The 22,428-nt window shown below is 38.5% G+C and overlaps 2 protein-coding genes across 7 annotated transcripts; one reads left to right on the top strand and one right to left on the bottom strand.

Annotated features, from left to right (window-relative positions):
- Positions 1-634: 634 nt before the first annotated feature.
- On the top strand, positions 635-5,280 carry LOC122871511 (protein CutA homolog). Of its 3 annotated transcripts, none has more exons than XM_044186711.1 (8): positions 661-734; positions 1,519-1,584; positions 2,004-2,090; positions 2,468-2,616; positions 2,829-2,888; positions 3,125-3,170; positions 4,506-4,555; positions 4,728-5,280. In XM_044186711.1, the coding sequence occupies exons 4-8, from the start codon at positions 2,489-2,491 to the stop codon at positions 4,825-4,827; spliced, it is 384 nt and encodes a 127-aa protein (XP_044042646.1). In that variant the 5' UTR covers positions 661-734; positions 1,519-1,584; positions 2,004-2,090; positions 2,468-2,488; the 3' UTR covers positions 4,828-5,280. The 3 variants fall into 3 exon arrangements, with proteins under 3 accessions (XP_044042642.1, XP_044042646.1, XP_044042653.1); XM_044186718.1 differs by having other exon boundaries at positions 688-734; positions 2,007-2,090; XM_044186707.1 differs by lacking the exon at positions 2,004-2,090 and having other exon boundaries at positions 635-734.
- Positions 5,281-5,729: 449 nt separating this feature from the next.
- On the bottom strand, positions 5,730-20,663 carry si:zfos-169g10.2 (somatostatin receptor type 5). 4 transcript variants are annotated; one of them, XM_044186616.1, is made up of 4 exons: positions 20,519-20,631; positions 19,052-19,129; positions 9,429-10,279; positions 5,730-7,573 (listed from the first exon to the last, which is right to left on the bottom strand). In XM_044186616.1, the coding sequence occupies exons 3-4, from the start codon at positions 10,212-10,214 to the stop codon at positions 6,857-6,859; spliced, it is 1,503 nt and encodes a 500-aa protein (XP_044042551.1). In that variant the 5' UTR covers positions 10,215-10,279; positions 19,052-19,129; positions 20,519-20,631; the 3' UTR covers positions 5,730-6,856. The 4 variants fall into 4 exon arrangements, with proteins under 4 accessions (XP_044042551.1, XP_044042540.1, XP_044042558.1 ...); XM_044186605.1 differs by lacking the exon at positions 19,052-19,129 and having other exon boundaries at positions 20,519-20,663; XM_044186623.1 differs by lacking the exons at positions 19,052-19,129; positions 20,519-20,631 and adding an exon at positions 10,672-10,800.
- Between the last annotated feature and the right edge of the window lie 1,765 nt (positions 20,664-22,428).

Raw genomic sequence — 22,428 nt, 5'->3', positions numbered from 1 at the left:
CTAGTAGCCTAGTGTATTCAATCAATTGTGTTTTTGAATGGATTGCCCTATACTTTGCTGTCCTCTAGTTGATTAGCGGTGAAAAAGTCAAATTTGCCAAAAGCGTCAAGATCAAGTCAACTAGTGGGGATATTTTCCCCCTACAATAATCTCCGCAAAAAATACACTATATCAGCCAAACTTTATATTTTAGAAAAGAAAACAATGACAAGAACAAAAAGTCTGGTCAGTCTACACCTGCCTTACTGTTTTAAATCCTTTCCAAGAAACCACATATGACAAAGGACAAATGTGTAGCCTAACAAAGAAGACATGGTGTACAGTATATCATCATGCGTTTGCACTACTAGGCTACTGAAAGCTCAATATACCTACCTCTAATATGTACAGGATTTATGCTGTCTTTGTGGTTTAATGTTCACGATTAAATGGACTAAAACATTTATCTGCTCCGATTGACAACATCATAGGGATTATTTATTTACTTTTTAAAAAATAATTAATTAATTAATTAATTAATTAATTTTACTACCATCCATGGAAACCGTGGAATAATGAACATAATATAAAAGGATTTAATAAAAAGTTTTTTTTTTTTTGCTGAAGACAAACTTTGGTAACCTTCGTTTGTGAGCCCAGTGCTGATTTACGACAGTTTCACAAACATCTAAAGCTGTCCCGCTTTACGGTAGAGTGTGTCGCTCGCTAGGCAGAGGCTAGGCAGCTGTCAGAAGGTAAGTTACAAAACAAATACCTATAAAAGGTGCTGCTAGTTCGTATTTTGTATTAACCAAATTATCTGACATTTTTAGTCACTTTGTCTTGCAGTGTTGCCCTTTCATAAAGTTGCCAGTGTTTTTACTCCCGACTAACAACTATCATTAACGTTACTGCTGCTAGCGCTCACACATGCTAACGTTACTAGCTAAACACAACTCGTCTGCAAGTTACCAATAAACTAGAAACTGATTGTTTGAAGGTTCGTACAAAGTTTTTGTTGGTCACGTTTGCATTATCCTTGTGGGTGAATGGCTGCCTGATTTCTACAGATTGTTTATCTTGTGAAATAATGTAAAGTAAATGAGAGAAGAAGGCTGACTTTATGCACAGCGTTACATTGCTACTGTACTGCAGCCAAAGCATTCATTAAATCCTGTGTTTCTACTAAGCATATTTACTTTTCTCTGTTCATTTCAACTGGGCTTTATTGGCACGGGAAACAGATGTTAACGTTGCCAAAGCATGTGTGAGATAAAAACAGAAAAAATGTGCTTTTAGAATATATACAGATAAGTAAGGTCATATAGTCACAATAATGATAATAATAATAATAATAATAATAATAATAATAATATTTTACACATGTATGTATGTATGTATATATATATATATATATATATATATAAATATTGACTTGGAAAATACTCCTTTGAGCGCATATTCGCAGTTTTTACACTTTCATTCAATGACATGTGTTATATGTTGGCTGGCTAACCGTTATGTCTTTGACCCGCTCAGGCAATGCGCATTGGATTTCCCAGTGCAGAGACACTGCAAGGTGGATCCTTGAAAGCTTTGGTTGTGGTGAGTGTGTGTTTCCCTGATGCTCCATGCTGGATGCAGATGTCTCTTAAACACCACATTCATTTCACTTGTTATGGTTGGTTCAGAGTGTGCTCCGATCAGGATTTCTATTTCTATTTTTAGTAGGTTATTACCATTTTAGTTCAGCTTAATTCTCCACCTTATTTTTACTCTCAAACTACTTTAATCTGCTCACCTTGCTTTTCCCTTCAGTTCTCCCCTCCCCCCACACATGCACATACCTACACCTCTGGTCTGCACATACACCGGCTTGCCCCGCCTGCCTCTTTCTGTTTCTTTCCCTGTAAGTGTTTGCTCTGTTTGACTTTCTTGGTCAGCAGTATGTTTTATAAAGGCACCCAAAAAAACCACAGCTCCCGTTTTGGATTTTGTCACTCGCTGTTCTGTTTTCCCAATAGCAGGGGAGCGGCATGTGGAGTTTAATGACGTAGCCTATTGAAACTATCGAAAACCAACGTGGTACCGAATGACATCTGCACCAACAGGTGTGTTCACTGTTCACTCATCCATGCTTGTAAAATATCCACCGTGTCCACGTCTTCTAACATAATACCAGTTAACATTCTCTCTCTCTCTCTCTCTCTCGGTGTGTTTCTTTGCTAACACTCGCTTGCCGGCCATTAATATACCTGGGCGGCATTGTGTCATCTGATCGGCTCTTCTGATCGGCCTTTATAGAGACCACCAATCAAACTTTTTAGAACGAATATCGTCTTATGATCAATGGCCGATCGATCGGAGCACCCTTAGTTCATTCCTGTTTGTTGAACTCCTATGTCTTGCTCTAATTTATTTGGGACACATTATTGCCGTGTTGTTGGTTGGTTTCATCCTCTTCCTCCTCTGCCTTTTCTCCTCCCAGACGGTGCTCCTGAGTGTGTTTATGTTCCAGTTGCTGAGGACTGTTGGACTGAGGGCGTTTTCCATGGCATCTGAGACGTACACGTCGGGCACACACTCTGCCGCCTTCGTCACTTGTCCTAACGACACAGTAGCCAGAGACTTGGCCAGGTGATACTATCAGCAACATCTTAATTCTGTTTTTGGAAATGTTTTATCTTTTTAACATGATTATAGAATAAAGGATACAGTAAAATTCGTGAAAATCTATTCTTGATATTCATTTTCATTTTTGCCATTCAGTCAACAGGATTAAGCAATCTTGCCAGATTTTTGATGCATATTCATTTGTGGCTGATTCATTCTTTTCTTCTGTCTCACAGGGGTATTGTGGAAAAGAAGCTAGCTGCTTGCGTCAACATTGTCCCAGCAATCAAATCTGTGTACGTTTTCAGACGGCTGCTTTTTAGTGTCATGCTACACTGAGTTATCTGTGTTTTCAGTATGTACAGGGTGTTTTTGCTTAAAGACAGGTCATGGGTGAAGGGTTTTCTCAGGCAGCATTTGAAATAAATGATTTTGTCCTTTTAAAAATTGGTACTTTATAAAAAAAAAAAATAAGGATGACTCCCTAAGATTTGTTAGATGACAAACTTCTTATTTTGTCTTGTTTCCCCAGATATGAGTGGCAGGGTAAGATTGAGGAGGACAATGAGGTGCTGCTGGTGAGTGTTAACTAAGTATTGTAATAGTTTCTAATATGTAGTATTATCTGTGTAAAATTTCACTTTAAATGCATCTAAATCCTATTTCTACACCACGGGGTAAATTAGTATCACTGCTACTTCAAATACTATTATTGCTACAGCTGCACCTGTAACCATTACTGTAGCTTCTGTTACTTCTACCACATTTACTACCATTATAGTACCAGCTGCTACAGAGAGAATTACTGCTACAAGTAGCACTTAGACAGGGGTATTGTTTGGTTTTTATCAATACCATTATTAATGCAATACTGCTTATTGACATAATAATTATCCATAACCTCATTGCAACTTCTTTAAAATAGTTTGAATAAAAAAATGTGATTTTAACTTAATTAAAATCATTTACATATAATTAAACAGTTAGAAATAATAAAAATAATACAAAATAATCAAATAAAGAATGAGATGAAGTACTGAATGTTTAGTTTGGTGTAATATTTTCCACGGAGCGCGCAGGGCGATTCCGTTAAACGTTTTGTCACCACTACAGAAACACTAGGTACTGTAACTGCTAAAGTATGATAAGGTTGTCTGACGTTGGCTGTGGTTAGTTATTTGTTTTATTAATTTAGTTTACAGTCTAATAATGTGTGCTTGTATTGTTTACCAACGGTGGCTGATCATCTTACTTATCAGCTAATTGTACTCAGTTTCTAACAGCTGTATGCAGTAAATGGTTGCCCTTTGTGTGTGTGTTTTTAAACTACTTTCCTAATTAAACATGATGTGCTTGATGGTGTTACTAATGACTACTGATGAAACTTGAAAGCCCAGCATTCTCGTTGCCCTTTGGCTTCCTTTTTAAAAGTCACATTAACATTTATTCACCCAGAGAAAGCTAATATGTTTATCTGTATAATGTGACCTCCTCTTTCTGGCAGCTGCTGTGTGTCTGCAGTGTATTTACAGATTTGGGATTTTATTTGTTTCATTTTCAGATACATTTTCAACATACATGAATATAACCATAATTATAACCATATCACATCAAACACAAGTTTAACACTACTAATACTATTTGTCAAAAAACACACATTTTATTGGGGACCCACCTGTGGGTGTGTGTGAAAACCTATCAACTTCACTGGGGTAGAGACAGACTTCCAGGATCAGGAATATCAGAAACCGTTAACATTTTATAGACGTTGTCATACTGGGAGAGGGCAAACAATTTGTGGTATACTATACTCAGAATAGGTTGTTTTTAAATATTAATTAATATAAAATGGTAAAATTATCAAGTATCTGATGAAGTCGGTTGAGCTCACCCAGTGTCTCTCTCCTGTTTAGATGATTAAAACAAGAAGTTCCAAGGTGCCTGCTCTTGCTGAATATGTCCGGTAAGTTTAATTTTTAAACTCGTTACAGAAAACTCCTTTGCTCCTACCTACAGTAACTCTCACAGGAACACTGTTGATCGTTTGTTCCATTACCGGCCATGTCTCATGCAGTCAGAGTGTATGGCTTTAATTACTGCTGTTTATATGTATAACTGCTCATTGTCCTCTCCAGCTCTAACCATCCTTATGAGGTGGCCGAGGTCATCAGCCTGCCTATTGACCAGGGCAACCCGCCTTACCTCAAGTGGATAGGAGACGTTGTCCCTGAGTAAGGACGGACTGATGGACTGATGAATGAGTGGATCCATTAATTCATGGCTGGATGTAAAAAAGAATCTGACAAAATGTGAAATTACACTTTTTTTATGCTCTCCCTCAAAGACACATCCAATACTTTACACACACAAGACACTATCCAAATCTGTAATGTTTTACCAACTGCATAAGACCAAGACTTACAAGACAAGACGAGGTTCCCATCATGTGAATAAGTTACACAATGGGTGTTTTGAAATAATTAAAACTATGATGTTTTCTAAAATATGCCCTATTTTGTTGTGTCCCAGCCATCAATTGAGTCTTGTAATATTTTTTTCTTCTAGTGTGTTTACCTCTAGAGGGCAGCCTTGGTTTTTCATTTTCAAAGTTAACCAGGTGCAGAATGTACTGTTTTCTATAGCTTTGACTTGTTTGAACCTGCCACTAAAATGGTTTAAGTGAACAGACATCAATTAGATTCCTGATTTCTTTTGTGTGGAGGATTATTTTATATTGGTTGTAAGTCTTTAATGGAGAACAACGTACAGTAAAAGTTGAGGTCACAATGACAAATATGAAGATATTACATACTGTATACATGTATACACTGTGCAGTAGTTTAAGTGACATGATTGCATACAACACCAAGTTTTATTAAGGGACAAAAATATTTACATACCAATATCATCTGTAAACATTTATTTAGCCCACTTTCACCACATTACGCTTGGCTTTAGTACTTTACCGAAGCTCTGACAACATTGCTGATAATACAACATCTTAATGCAAACACTGTACTTGCTGTGATCATAGACGACAAACTGGAAAAAAAAGCAAGTTGGCATTGTAATATAACCTGCTGATCTGGGATTTGTCTTAAATCTATGAGCCTTAAATAAGACACGAATTATTTTTCACAAAACACACCCCTACTATTTCAACCATCATAACTAATCAATTTTCTATTCTATTCTTATGTGTTGTTGTCAGTTAGCCTTGAAGGGAGAAAAGATGTCCAGCTCAACGTATGTATGCTCAGCCGAGCACAGTATGGATGTTGTTACACAAAAACTCAACAAAAGCACTTAACACACATCACTTAAATGTGTTTGTAAGCAGTACAAAGGTAAATTACCTTTGTGGGCTGTTTTCAAAATCCAATTCAGTAAAACTACACATAGTTTACATTTTTAATTTCATAATGGGTCATTAGTTGTGTTGTTTCCCACTGGGATATGATTCATACAGTGCATTAGCCATTTCAGAACAAGATGTTCCTGATTTTTTTTAAAAAGTGACAGTTTGCTTCAACATGACAGCAAAAAATAATTATAGAAAAATGATGGTCTTTGATGTAGAAGATCACTTAGTTAACAGTGACTGAAGCCCAAACCTAAATATACAGGGTTACATCAATCGTCGATGACCCTCTTGGTCAAACATCTGGGCTTTTGTCAGTTTAAAGGGACCATACCAAACCAGTTGGCAAAACAGTCTCACTCTCAGGATCAAGAGTGAGAATTCGAGACAAAAATATCAAGAAAAAAACATCACAAAATCTAAATCTCAAGAATGAACATTCATTGTGTATGTCTGCACATCTTTAACTACTTGTAACAATAATTGCATGCTGTACTTCATAATACTTGCAGCCATTTTCCAAGGCATAATGTTTTTTTCCCCAAGTGTTTTAGATATTTAAATTTGTTCTTCCTACCGTTTAGGTTATTTGATTAACATTGTTAACATCATGCCTGCTTTTTGTATTTTTTAAAAGCTACATTATTTTTACATTCTCACACCATGACTAAAACAGTTGCATTGATATTGGTAGAATATGGCATCATGCAAATTAGTATTTCAGCCAAGAAAAAAAGATCTGACCACAACTTCAAAGATTTGCACATTGTAAAATAGTCACTGCACATGATCTAACACTGAGCTTGTAATCTGTAATCCGCAGTGTGTAATATTTACAGCCGTTTCAAATGTCTGTGAGAAAAGCTTGAAATGGCATGTACCAAACTCCTCTGAAAACAGCTGTTACAGGTAGCTGATTTCAAGCACAGAGTTTTTGTCCAGGAATTCTTCAGGTTGTGGCCTGCTGTTTCTACTTTTACTGGCCGTACAGGACGCTGCCTCAGCAGGATCAAAGCCTGGGCCTTTCCCAGCCAGTTCTCCATGTTTGGCACTCTCCATCTCAGGCTTACCTCTCTGCACGACCTGTGTCCTTGAGCCCTCTGTCACTCCACTGTTATTACCATTTTGTGACGCTTTGCATATTTCACTCATCTGCATGGCCCCTTCTGTTCCATTGATTTCCTCCTCCTCTTCTTCTTTATCACCACAGTCTTTCCTATGCACATTGGCGACTCCTTCACTTTTTTGTGTTTGGAGCACAATGCCGCCCCACTCCTCTGTCGGTCGTTGTACCTCAGTGCCGGCCCTGTCGTTGTTCTTCACCCTACGTGAGGTGCCGCACAGGGCCTTCCTGAAGCCTCTCTTGAAGTTGTCAGACAGAAATCCGTACAGTATGGGGTTGGCACAGCTGTTTGCATATGACAGCACAACAACAAAAAAGTAGAGCCCCCTGAAGTCTCCAGGCAGGACCACCAGGAGGTTGACGATATTCAGAGCATAGAATGGTAGCCAGCAAAGGACAAACACTGCCACCACGACAACCACCATCCTGGTGATTTTACGTTCCGACTTCCTGCGCCGAGAGGACGTGGCCTGCGCCCGTTTTCCAACACTGCGCACCTTTTGAAGGAAAGATGAGGAACTTTTACCTGTCTTATTTAAAACACACACATTTACTGGTAAAGGGTTAGCTCACCAAAATAAAAAACAACATTCTCAATTAGTATCTTGCCATTTTATCTGCTGACGTTCTGCGTTATGCCCACCTGCTTATGGGCAGAGCGTTATGCGTTTCTGCTGCCGTCCCAATACAAAGGTGAATGTAACTTCTAACCACTTTGTACCTAAGAAATAGTTTGTATGGAAACTGTTGACAGTGATGTCTGTGGATTATAAGTACGATATTCTTCCTGGAAATACACTTAGCTGTTTTTGTAATTTTTCACGGCTTTAGAATAAACAGAACAAAGAAACCTGTTTACGTTATTAATCCTGAGCGTCATGGCCTCCTTTCCTACTTTAAAATTTTTTTTTTTTTTGCAAAAGTGGTATTTCACATTTTATTCTTGAAATGCATTACAGGGCAAACACTGCTATAGCACATCAAATACAAAATACAAAATAAATACAGAAAAATGATGACTGAAACAGTGAAATAGCATATAACTCAAAACATATAACTACCACTATCTGCACTGGCAAGATATCACAAATGGTTAGGGGAAAAATATGCTTTTTTGTGACTTGGATGAACTGGACCTTTAAATATTAAAAGGAGTTAAAGAGCAACACGTTTTTTGATACATTAATATTGAGAACAACAATGCTACTTTATACTGTAAAAAAAATGAAAGTATATCTATTTCTGAAAATAATAAAAGGAATGTAGCCTTATTTGTGTCATACATTGTGGTGGGCACTCCGTTTTTCCACAGAATCATAACATATTAACTCTGGCACAGTGTGCTTCTCCATTATTTCTGCAAATACTCCTTGGTACAAGCACCCGCCAACATCATTAGTAATATCAACAGAGAATGGTCCAATTATAAAGGATATTAGAGTGTACCAATGTGTTTGTGCAGTTCATAATGAAAGCTGTTACTCCGTTAAAGGGCTTCTCTGCACTGCAGCTTTACTTGGAGGGATTTCTTTGTGAATATACTAAATCTACATTTTTTTCAAAAATATCTTTGACTTAAAAATAATGTAAAAAATAATGCAACAGAGTTGCAAAGTTATTTCGGGCACCCCTAGTTTTGAAAGTAAAAGTCCAACTTAATTTACGTGACTCAGTTGGAGCACTTATACAGCTTGGATGAACATAAAACTCTCCTGGTGGAATAATAAGTACAAAAGATTAAGAACTCTGTTAGAAAATGTCTGTTTTGTTGATTAAAAAGTTGAGGGTACAAGCCTGTGTACATGCAAACTTCAGGGGAGAAGTTAACTACGTCTCCCAAGGAGAATTTTAACAAGCAACATCCAGTCACCAAGCTTCTAATTCTGTGACGTGCACCGCTAACAGTGGGTGGAAGCTAAAGGTTACAGTCTTGAGAAAACTGATGATACAATCTGCAGTTTAAATCAATTAACTTTTGGATTCTGGGTCAATTTCGGGGTTAATTCAGCAACTATGACAGAGTGTTTTGTTCACAAATTCAACGACAAAACGTTTTGAATTTGCTACCACTCTGATTTGCGCCTCTGACTGGCTTCTTCGTCCGCCATGCCAAAATGACCTGATTTCTCAGAAATGAAGTTAAAATAACTAAAAGTGGTGGTCATAACATAAATATGGTCGTTACATTATCCAGGAGAGTTTTGTGTTTCTATGTTAAGTAACATTGAGGATATCGTTAAAATAACAGTTAATAATACAGAATGGGGAAAACCATTTCTGGAACAAGCGGCTCCTCCCACTTCGCAATTCTATCTTAACAAAACAGAATCTGTGTTACTGTAAATGCTGTACCTTGATGACGATCAGCAGGTAGCACAAGCAGATGACCAGCAGGGGGCAGAAAAAGCCCACGGTGCACGTATACACTATGAAAGACGTCTTCCACACTTCTGCTGGCTCAGGCCACACGATGCTGCAGTTCCCATCATCCTTCAGCACGTTGGCAAACACCACCACCGGCAGAACCACCACAAAGGACCCTGCCCAAACTGTGGCACTGATGGCCTTGGCCACACGGGGGCGTCGCCACCAGAAGGAGCGGATGGGGTGCACCACAGCCAGGTAGCGGTCCACTGACATCACAGTCAGGCAGAAGATGCTGGTAAACTGGTTGATGGCGTCCACTGTCATGACCACACGGCACACTAGAGAGCCGAAGGGCCAAGAGAGCAGAGCGTTCTGCACCGCCAAAAAGGGCAGGCCCAGCATGAAGAGCTCATCTGCAATGGCTAAATTGAGGATGTAGATGTTTGTGACTGACTCATTCTTGGTGTAATTGACAATAACGTGGATGACCAGAGTGTTGCCCACAAGGCCAACGACACAGACTATCCCGTAGATAAGAGGGATGAAGACTCCAGCCAGGCCAGGGAGGGATTCAGGTTCAGGTTTGGTGCAGTTCTGGCAGGTGCTGTTTAATATGAAAGAGCTGTCACTCGGGGTGAAGTAGAGAAGTGGTTCAGAAGGAGTGGAGAGGAGCAGGAAATTGGAGTAGGGGGGAATGGAGTTGTTGCTCCAGGTAGCTGGAGGGGCTTCCTGAGGCAGCAAGGAAACCTGGGTGGCCTGGATGAGCTCCATGGAGGCATTAGCGAATATAAGGCAACAGAAATCGTTAAGATCCCATCAGTAACAGGTCAACGGCCCTAGAAGCAAAGAAAAGTTAGTTCATTTAGCACATTTCATACACAAAAGCAATTTAAAGTGCTATACATAATGCATTAAAGGTGAAGTTTGACATTTTGGGAAATGCACTTATTCATTTTATAGAGTTAGATGAGGAGATTGATACTACTCATGTCTGGCAATTAGCTTGGCTTAGCATAAAGACTGAAAGCAGTGGGAAACAGGTAGGCTGGCTCTTTTCCAAAGTAAAAAAATATGACTTCCAACAAGTCTAAACCAAATAAGTTGTTGTTCGTTTATCTATAATTTGTGACAATTTAAAGTAGTGTGACATTTTCTTTTTTTGCTCAGTTACCAAGAGTTATGGCGTATACATACTATCATGGAAAAACAGCTTTTGCTTACGCCTCACCATTATTGTGTATGCGGGGGCGCTGTTACAGCTCTACGCGGATACCGAAAGTTCAAATTTGTTGAACTTTGACCTGAGCTGCACTGACCTTTGTGGGCCAATCGCTGTTGACCACTGCTTGACCTGAAAGATGGATGAAAAACAAATTTTTTATGTTTCTGAATTTCTAGAACTGTACGATTGGCCTCATACGTGCTCGGAGATAACTTTTTGTTATGATTTGGCGCTATAGAAATAAAATTTAATTGAAATTGAATTCATATCAAGAGAGGCCAAAAAAAGATATTCGCTTGGCAAAATATCAGCATGCATATGCAACAACCAGGCTTTTTACAAAAGCCCTGTTTGAGTTTCTAGCCATCTACTGCTAGCAATATTTACATTGTAGCAAAGGTGGTGCCGTTTAGTAACATTACAGCGCCACCATACATCAAGTAACAATTTCACTATGTTAAGTCCATCTAAAACTAAGCAAAGCTAATCAACTCCTTCCCCCAAACTGTCATTAAACATATGTGATAAATGATAAATTTGTGAGCTTTAGAGGAGTTGTTTTTTTCGTTTTATTTTACAGAGCCAGACTAGCTGTTTTCCCCAGCTTTTATGCTAAGCTAATTGTCTTCTGGCTCCAGCTCCATTCTTAACACACAGATACGAGAGTGGTATAGATCTTACATTATTCTGTAACTGTCAGCAAAAAAGTAAATAACCACATTTACCAAAATACTATCAGCGTGTGCAGAAGTTTAAATTGGTCCATTCTCGGTGGCTTGTAGAATACTAAACTACTAATCAACTTAACAACCCTCCTTCCATCACAACAAAAACAAGCCTGCACCGGAACAAAAACATAACGTATCTAGTTCTATTAGCACAAGACTTGTTTATGAAGCCATCCTGGATTCTTAATAACTACCATGCCGCATGCAGGCACACCCTCATCCCTCACAGCGATGGCTAATAATTGGTGCTCTGTTAGGGACAAAATGCACTGACCTATGGAGAAAAAATAACAGAGGCATGTCCTCCACAGTCATTAATGTGGATGTGAGGATGATGGGAAGAGAAGAGGGAAAAAGGAAGGAAGAATAATTTGCAGTGCTACAGGATGCAGGCAGGAAATAGGGATAAAATAAAGACAGAGATATTAACTACATCAACAAACAAAAGGGGGATATTGTGCAGTGTGCTCAGTTAAACAACCAGTGGCATTTTTTTATATATTGCAATAAACATAAATGGAAGAAACATCAATGGAAAAAAAGTAGGTATTTGATTATCTTGGTTTTATTTCAAACAAAAAGTAAGCTAAGAAAGAAACACCACCGCCTCCAGTCATCTTCTCTGTTCAAACATGTTGAAATCTTGGTGCACACGAATTTTCCTCATTTCTCCTGTGAGGTGTAGATTTTCTTTCTAGGCTGAATGTAGGAGCCAATAGCCAGAGGTCAGGGCCTCAATTACTAAATGTAAATGCCATTGGACATTATATGCTGTGCAGCTGTGAGATGACCTGAGCCACTTCATATGCGAGTACACACACTTCCAGTGAATATACAATATTTGTTTTTGTTAGGTAAGGCAATTTTGGAAGATTTGGTCTATTGTATTTTGAAAAACACATCACTGGATTCTCAAAATCAAAGCGCTACAGGAGCTCCTGATATGGTCTCATACTGATTCAGTGATTTGGTGGGTATTTGTGAGCTTTAAAACCTGATGTTGATTTATAAGAAGGAAAAAATATTATGGAGTTGCACAACATTTAGGTAGCCTCACGGTACAATGGTGTGAAGCTAAAAACTCTCCAATACATTAGGAGAAGGTATCAATGAATACATTGTCTTCAGTCATTGACTGTTGTTCCAATCAAAGTCAACATGAATGGAGCACTACAACCAATTGAGCAATTCTTTTTTTTAGGGAAGTAGCCAATAGAGAGTATTCAAAATGAACCAATATTGTCACAGAGTGAAGGTGGTTTTCCAAGCATATTAAAAATCAGCTAACACACAATATGCCATATTCACACTTTAACCCACTCTGTGTCAAAACTGCACACCACTTTGTATACATTGTGCAATCTGGACTGTGACAATTAACTAAAAGGGTGATTACATTTTGTACAGCAGATGAATGAATTCAAGTGTCATACCTTTAAAAAGATGCCCAGCCCACTTGGGCTTGCATGACAGATATTTCTGTGTGCATATCAAGGGATTCTCTCAAAGACGTTCATAACCTTGTTCTGTGATATGCATTACATATGACTCTTTGGACGGTATTGTCTGTGTAAATATAAACTATGTATACATAAACTATGTACACATTTGGTTATAGAGTCCATATGCATAGTTAAAGTATAGGTAAATTATTTTACAACCATATTTATAGAAAATAAATTGAATTGAAAAACTATATGTTAAAACTGCTTGACCTTAGTCCTGCAGTGATAATAAAGAAAAACTCAGTTGTAACATATTAAATATGCATAGGAAAAGGAACATATTCAAAATGCACAAGATAAATCTAAAAATGCAAAGTCAGCTGTGGATTTCTGCAGATCATAAATCATAACAATGCCATTCTGGAGGGAAGAGATACAGGTTCATCACCAAATACCTGAATCCCTGGACCAGCTATAGCGGGTATAATCTAGAAGGGGAAAATTACCACCTTGAATGGTTACATGAACATACAGATAGAGCTGGAGAGTGCAAGACATGTATATCTTTTTCTAAATCAAATGTGATTACAGGTACATAAAATGGCTTTTTACACAAATTATAGCACAAGAAATGTATATATAGTCAGTTAATGTCCTACCGAAGACAAGATCTCCCTTACGTGTGCAGGCTCACATAATCACACACACTTCCCTATGTGCTCCTGTGCAGCACTCAACAGCCTCCTATTCTAATCTCTGACACACACAATAAGAGCAGACAGACAATCTTTTTTCCCAGAAGGCATCACCTCTTTTGTCTGCCATTCTATGGCCGGCTCTAAGAAAAACTTCCTGGGAGATGTTGCCATGGCGATCAAGAGGTCAAGACAAGGCCCAAAAGGCCCTGTACAGAGCAAATGAACGAGATAAACAAGAGCGTCAAAATGAATGCTGATTGAAGAGCTGATGCTCTTTACATACACGTACAAAGGCAACAATGACATATATTGAGTATTGTGTGTGAGTGTATGTGTGTGATACGTGCATTTGTGCATGTGTGTATGCACACTGTTTCCTTTGTGCATCTGCTGAGCGCAGATACTGTAGGTTTAGACATATCAGTGAAACTTTGATGTGATTAGGTTCATATTATTTAAGGATTGAAGCAAACTTTTTTTGTTTTCTGTTGCTGGTTTTGCTAAATCAAAAGTCTAAATCTACAGTATCAGTATATTTATTAAAGTCAGAAGCTAAATCCGCTCAACAAGGTTAAACATGACTTTACCTGGTCAAAAATTATTATTTTTGTCATCATATATACTCCAGTGATCCAAGATACTAATACATATTGTGATGTTGCTTTTAGTTGGCCTTGCATAGACAGAACTCTCCTATCACAGACATATGGAGAAACTAAAACTCTAAAGTTGGTTAAAAAAGGGAGCAGACAGAGTGGGAGTTGTTGTTATTCTTCAATAAAATGACACAGAACAGAACAGTTTGTACCCGTGCAGCGTGGGTGCCATTTCTGAAGGTGTAGGAGGACATTTTTAAACTAAACATCTAATCTAATGGATGCCTCAACATTTCAATGGTCTTATATTTTCAAGTCTTATGACGGGATATCCTCCAGAACTCCATAATTCTGCCTAACAAGATTATACAACCTTGAAGCTGCACTAATCGATATTTTGGCTATTTACACCAACTGGCTGTATGCTACCTGCCCAACACCAAACCCCACACAGACAAACTTAAGAGACTAGCTGGTGAACATAGTGGAACATTTAGCAACGAAAGATACGGATATTTTTCTCAGGAGTTAGTGGACACCAAAGCAGAGCTAAAAGAAGAGTGAGTATTGGACATTTGCCAGTCAAACACAAATCTGTTTACTGTTTGAACATGGGACGAAATGAAATATCCAATCTGTATTTATCTGTTCAAATTTGAAATTCTCAGTGTATAAGTGCAACAGGCAGTTTGCTGAAGTGCCTATTAGCTTGTCTCTGAAGTGAGGCAGACTGAAATTCACTCGGTGAAATTCACATATGTGCTGAGGCAGAAAGCAAGCGGGAAAAAGTGTACACTGGCTTGTGAGCGTAACCTGCGGGAGGTGGCATGGCCAGCGGGTTGTTATACAGTATTTTATCTGACACTTAATTTTCATTACCCTCTTTAATATCCTTGCACTCACTGCGGCCAAGCAGCCTCCCTTCTTCTCTACTGCTTGTATTATTACAGTGTGTGTTTTAAATAAACAAGGATATAAACAATCAGTGCTGAATATGAAGGTCAATCCCAGCCCCTCTCTCAGACATTTAGGAGCCGTGCGATGTTGTGTGTCAGAACTAAATATGACTGAACTCTGCACAAAGCAAACAAGGCAGGGTCAGTTAGGGACTGCCATGGAATATGTCTCACCCTGTTTCCCACAGAAATGAATGGGGAGCAAAATCTGACAGAAGCCACAACGTATTTCAGGATAGGCTTTGGTTTGCGTTTGAATTAGTTTAAAGCAAATGACATGTTAGTTCATATTTCTTTGAGTTAAATATTTTGCAAAGTGACAACACTAAAGCTCTATTTATGCTCGGTCACTCAGCGCTTCGACAGTTATTGTCCCAGTGAACTTGTCGATGCCTTGGTGAAAAGTAAAGGTGCCTGTATTAACGACACTGGACGCCATGGCTGCCACTCCTGCATGATAATCCACTTCTCCACCATAGATTCCGATGTTCATTATGTTCCAAACAAACATGGTCTGTCCACAACATTGCTGAATACACTACTACCATAGAATGCTATTGCTCACTCATAACTCCAAAGCCCCACTGGAAGTAGTGTATTTAGAGATTTGTTTGTGAGGTGACAATTGTGTGGAAAATAATAAACAAGATCAATTGTGGAGACTCTGGGTCGCTATTGGAATTCATGTCCCTGCTGTGAATTCAAGCTGGCTTCAGCTGCCATCCTCTGCAAAGGAGCAAGCTATACAAACTGTCAAGCCTACTTTCAGGGCTACAGGGGGTTAGCATTCGATACTTAAAGGATCTAGTGGAGCACTCCTTTAACATCAGTTTCCACTCTGCTACAGCTGTGATTTTAAAGAAATGGCACATTTGCAGTCGCCATTTCTGTCAAGTGTGTCGAGCAACCCTGGCGTATATTGAGCTTTAATAGGTTCTGGTACTGATAAACCTCTCATACAGATAAAAGGAGCACACATACAGAGATGACAAACGCATACAAATACATCTTTCACAACCAACCACACAGCATTTGAATGCATTTCAACAGCTGAATTTTCTGAAAGCAGTCAGTACTGTTATACTGACAGTATTGTTGACTGTGCATATGAGAGGCCTCTTCATAATTACATGGTTGAGGCTGGGGGTGAAGAGCTGCTTCCTTCTCACTAAAAATTCTATTGATGCCTGTGTAATTAGCTCGTCATTTTCGAGCCACGGCTTAGTACAAACAAACTGCTGGTGTGATTGAAGGACAACAAGGTTGCAGTTAAAACAAATGCCTGTCCGGTGAATATTTAGTCAGTCAAATAAATTCATGCTGACAATCATTACTATTATCTTCAATAAGTGCATTTTAGGGCATTTACAATGTTTCTTTTACACTCTGTCTGGTTTGTAATTAAACGTTTTTTGACATTGAGAATGAATTTGCAAAGGATTTTAGCAAACATTTTGTTACACTTAGGTGCTTTTCCGCCTGCCAGGGCCAGCTGCCATTACAGTGGAGGACTTTGCACTAATAGAGATCTCTCCACCTTTACTTCACATGCTTTACACAGTGATAACTCCATACGCACATGCAGCTGATGCTACAGGACACAAAACCACCACCTCCACACATGACTGCACCCCTGTCCTCCAAAACACACACACACACACACACTATATAAGCATTCACGCACCGGAGCCTGAAACACACTCCTGCATCTGTGAATACCCATCAATACATAAGCTCCAATACTGCTGGTGTCTGCTAATAACATGATGTAACATTTATGCTTAAACTAAGAGGCAATATTGTTTTTGTTTTTTTAAATTCACACCAGGATGTACAGGGAATTAATATGAAGAAAATTAGTTTTTCAACTTCAGAGAATTACTCCAATTATGAAATAAACAAACAATTTAGTTTGTTGTTCGAGCCTAAGGCTACTGGATATATTTCTCTGCTAAAACACAGACCATGGGGACACAGTTGAACTACTGAGGGTGTGAACAATTGCTTTCTGGGAGCCTCTGCAAGCTTCAATTACACAGAAACACATTCTCTGTCTACTTGTGCTGTTGGATACCACTGTCTAATAAGGCATCCTTTATAAAGGGTTTTTAAGTTTTAACTAATGGACATTTGTACAGACATTCGTGGTACCCCAAGGATGAATCCTACTGACTTTGGTGATCCCCTGACTTTTCTATAGCGCCACCATGAGGTTGACATTTGTGTCAACATTGCTTTTATCCTTTTGTCTGACACTTTGGTTTATGACCAAATATCTGAAAAGCTAATGACATTCCCATCAGCCTCTGCTGCACTTTGTGTTTAGTCCTAATTAGCAAATGTTAACACGCTAACGCGCTAAACTGCCACATCGCATACATGGTGAACAACATTATCATTGTGAGCATGTTAGTAGAGCTAGTATGGCTGTAGACTGATAGTCTTGTTAAAGGCTGACTTATTAGAAAGTGGTACCTGTTTTGTATAAGTAAATGTAGCTTGGTATAAATACAAAAAAGGCAGTATGTACAATATACAGTAAGAAAATGGAAAATGCTAATCAAAGCAAATGTGCATAAGGATGCTTTTAAAATCTTGGCCTGAACTGGGTTGAATGAATTAGGTTTTAGAAATGTTATTTCAAAGTGAAAAAGCCATGACATCAATAGCTCCATCACATCAGAGAAGCATAGCCTTAATGCCTTTACAAAGACAGATAAATAGCACCACACACACACACACACACACACACACACCAGGCAGCATTTTGTCCCAAAGAAGATGCCCTCAGGAAGACAGTGGACTAATTATGTGTATCTACTGGTCATTTAGCTGACAGATGATCAACAACAATGTTTTTGTTTTTCTTCCAAATGATTTCCCTTTAGAACAAGAAAGTATAAATGGAAGAGAGATACACCATCAGCTAATTGGCGATCCATCAGTCTCATTCCCCACGGGAGTATACTTCCTCTGCTGCTGTTCAATTAACAGATTTACAGGGCTGGATCAGGTCTACATCCCCGCCACGTCGCTGCCTCCACACTTTCCATTACAAAGACTGACAAGAGCTCACAGATTAGCCTGAGTTTGATCAATACTCCTACAGACATGCAAACACAAACGCACTCACAGAACGTTTTTGAGTGTGGTTTGCCTTTTCCAAACCAGGCATTTGCATACACACAAAGATAAACATACAGTGGTGTGCTCACATTCACACATTCAAATGAGTCATGTTATCCTGAGTGATGGATTAGAGGTAATAAAAATACATGATGAAGAGTTTGCAGCACCCACAGAGAACATAAAGTGGATTTTTACGATAGTAAAATGTGTTTGTATGTTTGAGTGTATTTATGTTGTGTTGTCATGCGATGCCGCAGTCCTTCTAAACACAATGTTATTAACTCCTCTTCCCACACAGCATGCAGAACGCATGTAGTCCAAACAAATGCATGTAATTACAAGCCAAATTGGCGAGATGAGCAGAATAGAATAAAAAGCCTTAAAAGCTACATTAGAGTGGATCTTTACCAAAAAAGACAAAAAAAAAGAGAAAGACGGGTCATGAGAGGTTCGATTATTTTCTTCATTTGACTGCTAACCACTGATTTAAGCAGAGAGACTTTGTTAACAGGTGCAAACTGATGAAAAGAAGAAAAAAATTAAGATACTGAACATACGGTGTGTGCTCAGTATGTTTCTTATCAGGTGGTTTTACATTAGTCATTATTGAAATTTTATTTTCCTCATTTTTATGCTCTCCTTTCCTCTCTCCCTTTTCTTCTTTCCTCTTCTATCTTCTCTCCCCTCTTCTTCTGTCTTGTTTCCTGTCTTTTCCCGTCCTTATGTCACCTCCTTTCTCAACTCAAGTCTCTCCTTGTATCCTCTCCTCTTGTTTTCTCTCTCCTCTCCCTTTTCCTTTCCCCTTCTCTCTATACTCGTCTCCTCTCATTTTACCTTTTTTTGCTTCCTTTTTTCTCTGTCTGCATCTCTTCATTCCTTCCTCTGGTCTTCCATTCCAGTGTTTGAAATACTCTGTTACAAGTACAAAACTTTACTGCAGTAAAGGTACAGACATGTTAGCATTCAAATATACTTAAAGTACCAAAAGTAAAAGTACTTAGTGTGCAGAATGGCCCATTTCAGAATAATATATATTATATTGTTGAATTAAGATGTTGACACTTTAATGTGTAAGCATCACAAATATTGCAGCTGGTAAAGATGGAGCAAATTTTTTAACTACTTAATATGCTGCCTGGTGGCTTAATCCATAAAAATACATTTATTCCTATTTAATTTATTTGATTGGATTTTGTATTAATAATCTGACTCTGCAAAGTAACTAGTAACTAAAGCTGTCCAAATAAATGTAGTGGAGTAGAAGTATAAAGTAATGGAAATACTCGAGTGAAGTACGAGTACCTCAAAACTGTACGTAGCCTACAGTACTTGAGTAAATGTAGCCTACTTAGTTAAATCTCGCCACTGCTTGCAACCCCTCCTCCCAAGTCATGGCCTTAGTGTGGACATGAGCTGTGAGCAGTTCAACTTAAGAGTGATTTTTCCTTCTCAGATTGATTTTTAGAGGCATGCTGAGGTTAAAGTAGCCAGTATTTCACAAGGAAAATGCTCAAATTAGGTCAAGGAAAGGTCAAACTAAAACAACTTGTGAAAACCTTAAGACCCCTCAGATTTATCTTGGGAACCACAGGTTGGGAACCACTGTTTCATCTCCTTTTTCTCTTCTCTCCTCTCTTCTTTTTCAGTGGTACAACGGCTGATCATTCTCGCGTACCAGACTAACTAGTGCTCTTATTAAAATGTGCACATGCATTTGTCTGTGTGTGTGTGTACAAGAGAGAGACAGAAAGAGAGATTTTCCTCACTCCTGAACTGCTGGCGTATTCCAAAGTATCCTACCAATAAAGAACAACACCTGACATATTGCGTGGAAAAAAAGACAATATCCTATAAGCAAAATATACTGAACAGGCTACTAAATGTTTGTTTTAGATGACCACTGCTTTTAAAATGTCAGTGAACACAAAGATCCTGGTGTAAAAGTACATTGAGATAGTAAGATGTAAATTGACATTTGGATGGATTCAATGAACAGACGAGAGTAGCCGTTGTGTGCCGAAGTTTCGTTTATTAAAATACGATGTAGCCTCCTATCACACCACGAGGCAAATTCAGGAGATATAAACTCAGGGTGTGTGAGCGCCTCTGTTTTGATAAGCCAACGAAATATTTTACTAAGTAACTGCCATGAAGTTAACGTCTCGCAAACCTCGCCTTTAATCGTCAGAGGACAGTTACAAATGAAAACACACTCTGAGCACCGAAGACACTAAACACAACAGAGCCAAGCACCACGCTTTAAAAAAACATTAACATAAAAATTTTTAAATCAAAACTTACCACAAACACCTAGTCTTTGGTGTTTTTGCGCCGGAGCCCCATCGTTACAGTCCAGATTAAATTTGACGCGTGACGGAGCCCCTTCTGTGGGCACAGTCTCCACCCCCAAACCCCCCGCACGCACACATAAACGCAGAGATGATGTTATTAGTTAGTTAATATAGGCCATGAGCCGATCACTTCCCCTGATCTGATAGCCTTTATCCTCCAGTGCATGGGTATCAATTTTCTGACATTTGAATTGAGTTTCTCAGTTAAAAAAAAATATGAATCCTCATAGTTTTTAACATTTCATCCCTCAAAAACTCTTACAGTGTCTTAGTCTTCACTGGAATTACTATAGGCTACTGTAAGGTAGCACAATCCATGCAGTAAAGAGGTGCCCTTCTTTTTGTTGTAATGGATGATTGGTTATGATTGGATGATGGTTAATGTTAAATAAATATGGAAGTTTTTATTAGTTTTAACCCACAGAAGACAATCCACAAATGTGTGCAATGATCCACAAATATTTCACTGTGCACAAAGTGAATTTTTTTATTTGTGTTGTGTAAAGTCATAGCCATATAAATACAGAGCGATTTGCAAATATGTCTTAAACTTAGTCTGTAAAAATGTATTTTAATTTCACATAAAAATGGTATAGGTTTTACAAATGTAAATAGTTTCAGCACAACAAATACATGTAAAGTGATATTTACGCATCTGTGGATCCATTTTTTCATATGAAACGGAAGCGAAAATATGTGTGGAATATGTGTCAGTGGAAGCTGAAGCACTGCTTGCTTCTACAAACATCAAAATACTAGTTACCTTGTTGGTAACATAATAATTTAGGTAGACAAAAAAATAAATGCATGGCATGAATGCTATTACTCCCAGTTCGAGTTTTAGAAGTAAACGATAAAATGTTAAAATCAATCCCAAAATGTGTAGGAAGCCAAGCAATGACACTGACTGGTGTGATGTGGTTTCTGATTCCCATTAATATCCTGGCAGATGAATTCTAGATCACTTGGAGGTATGAAGTGGCCTCTGAATGAGGCAGACAATGACAATGACAGACACTTCTCTGTTGTGTACTTCAGCCATATTGTTTTTGTGTTTTGTTTTCCTAATGACTTTCATCTGTTTCTTTTCTAGAGAAGTCAGTTTAAAAGTTTAGGTTGGTGGCATGATGCAGCGCTTAGTGATAAGGAGCAGATCCAGGGGTTGAGACAGCTGATACTTTCCACTTCGCGCCATAAAGGGCCCACTGCTTCCTGACTGTGAAGTACGTTAGCATTGAACAATATGAATTATAATTCTGGATCCTGGACTGTTTTCATTTTATAAATCAACATTTCAGCACCTGTTTCTCTGAATAAAAATGATACATTAGATTGAGTATAGAACAAGTGATTCAAGTCAGTGAGATCACAGGGCAGTAACCTACTTCATAGTGCCTTATAGTTTCATTTCAGTGTCATTTCCCTGCTGTTAATAAGTGATTAAAACTTTGCATAAATGTGTCAACTTTGCAGCCAATGGGGTTCCTGATAAGCCTTTGTCAGGTGAATATAACAGCCGCTGTTGTGACAGAAAGGCAGTCTCTCTCCTTTTCGGTGCTATCAATGTGTGCATTTGTCTGTATGTTAGGTTATTATGAAAGTTACTTCATTGTTTAAGTAGCATCGAACCTTAAAGGTACCCTTTTGTCCACTAGGAGTGCAGTGGAGCAATATATTTTGGTGTGGGTCCCCGTTTTGTTTGTTCTTGTGCGTGCATGAAAATCAGCCTCACAAATGTTCTCAACACGTTTGTTAGACCTAAAGGATACACACAGTGTATTTTGGTGAATAAGACAGAATGGAAACAGGGACTCCGCAGGGCACATTTAAGCTGGATTTATAGTTGCGCTTTAAGGGGCC

Source organism: Siniperca chuatsi, linkage group LG3, assembly GCF_020085105.1.
Source record: "Siniperca chuatsi isolate FFG_IHB_CAS linkage group LG3, ASM2008510v1, whole genome shotgun sequence".
NCBI classification, from domain to species: Eukaryota; Metazoa; Chordata; class Actinopteri; order Centrarchiformes; family Sinipercidae; genus Siniperca; species Siniperca chuatsi.
This window is presented reverse-complemented; position numbering and strand designations above follow the sequence as displayed.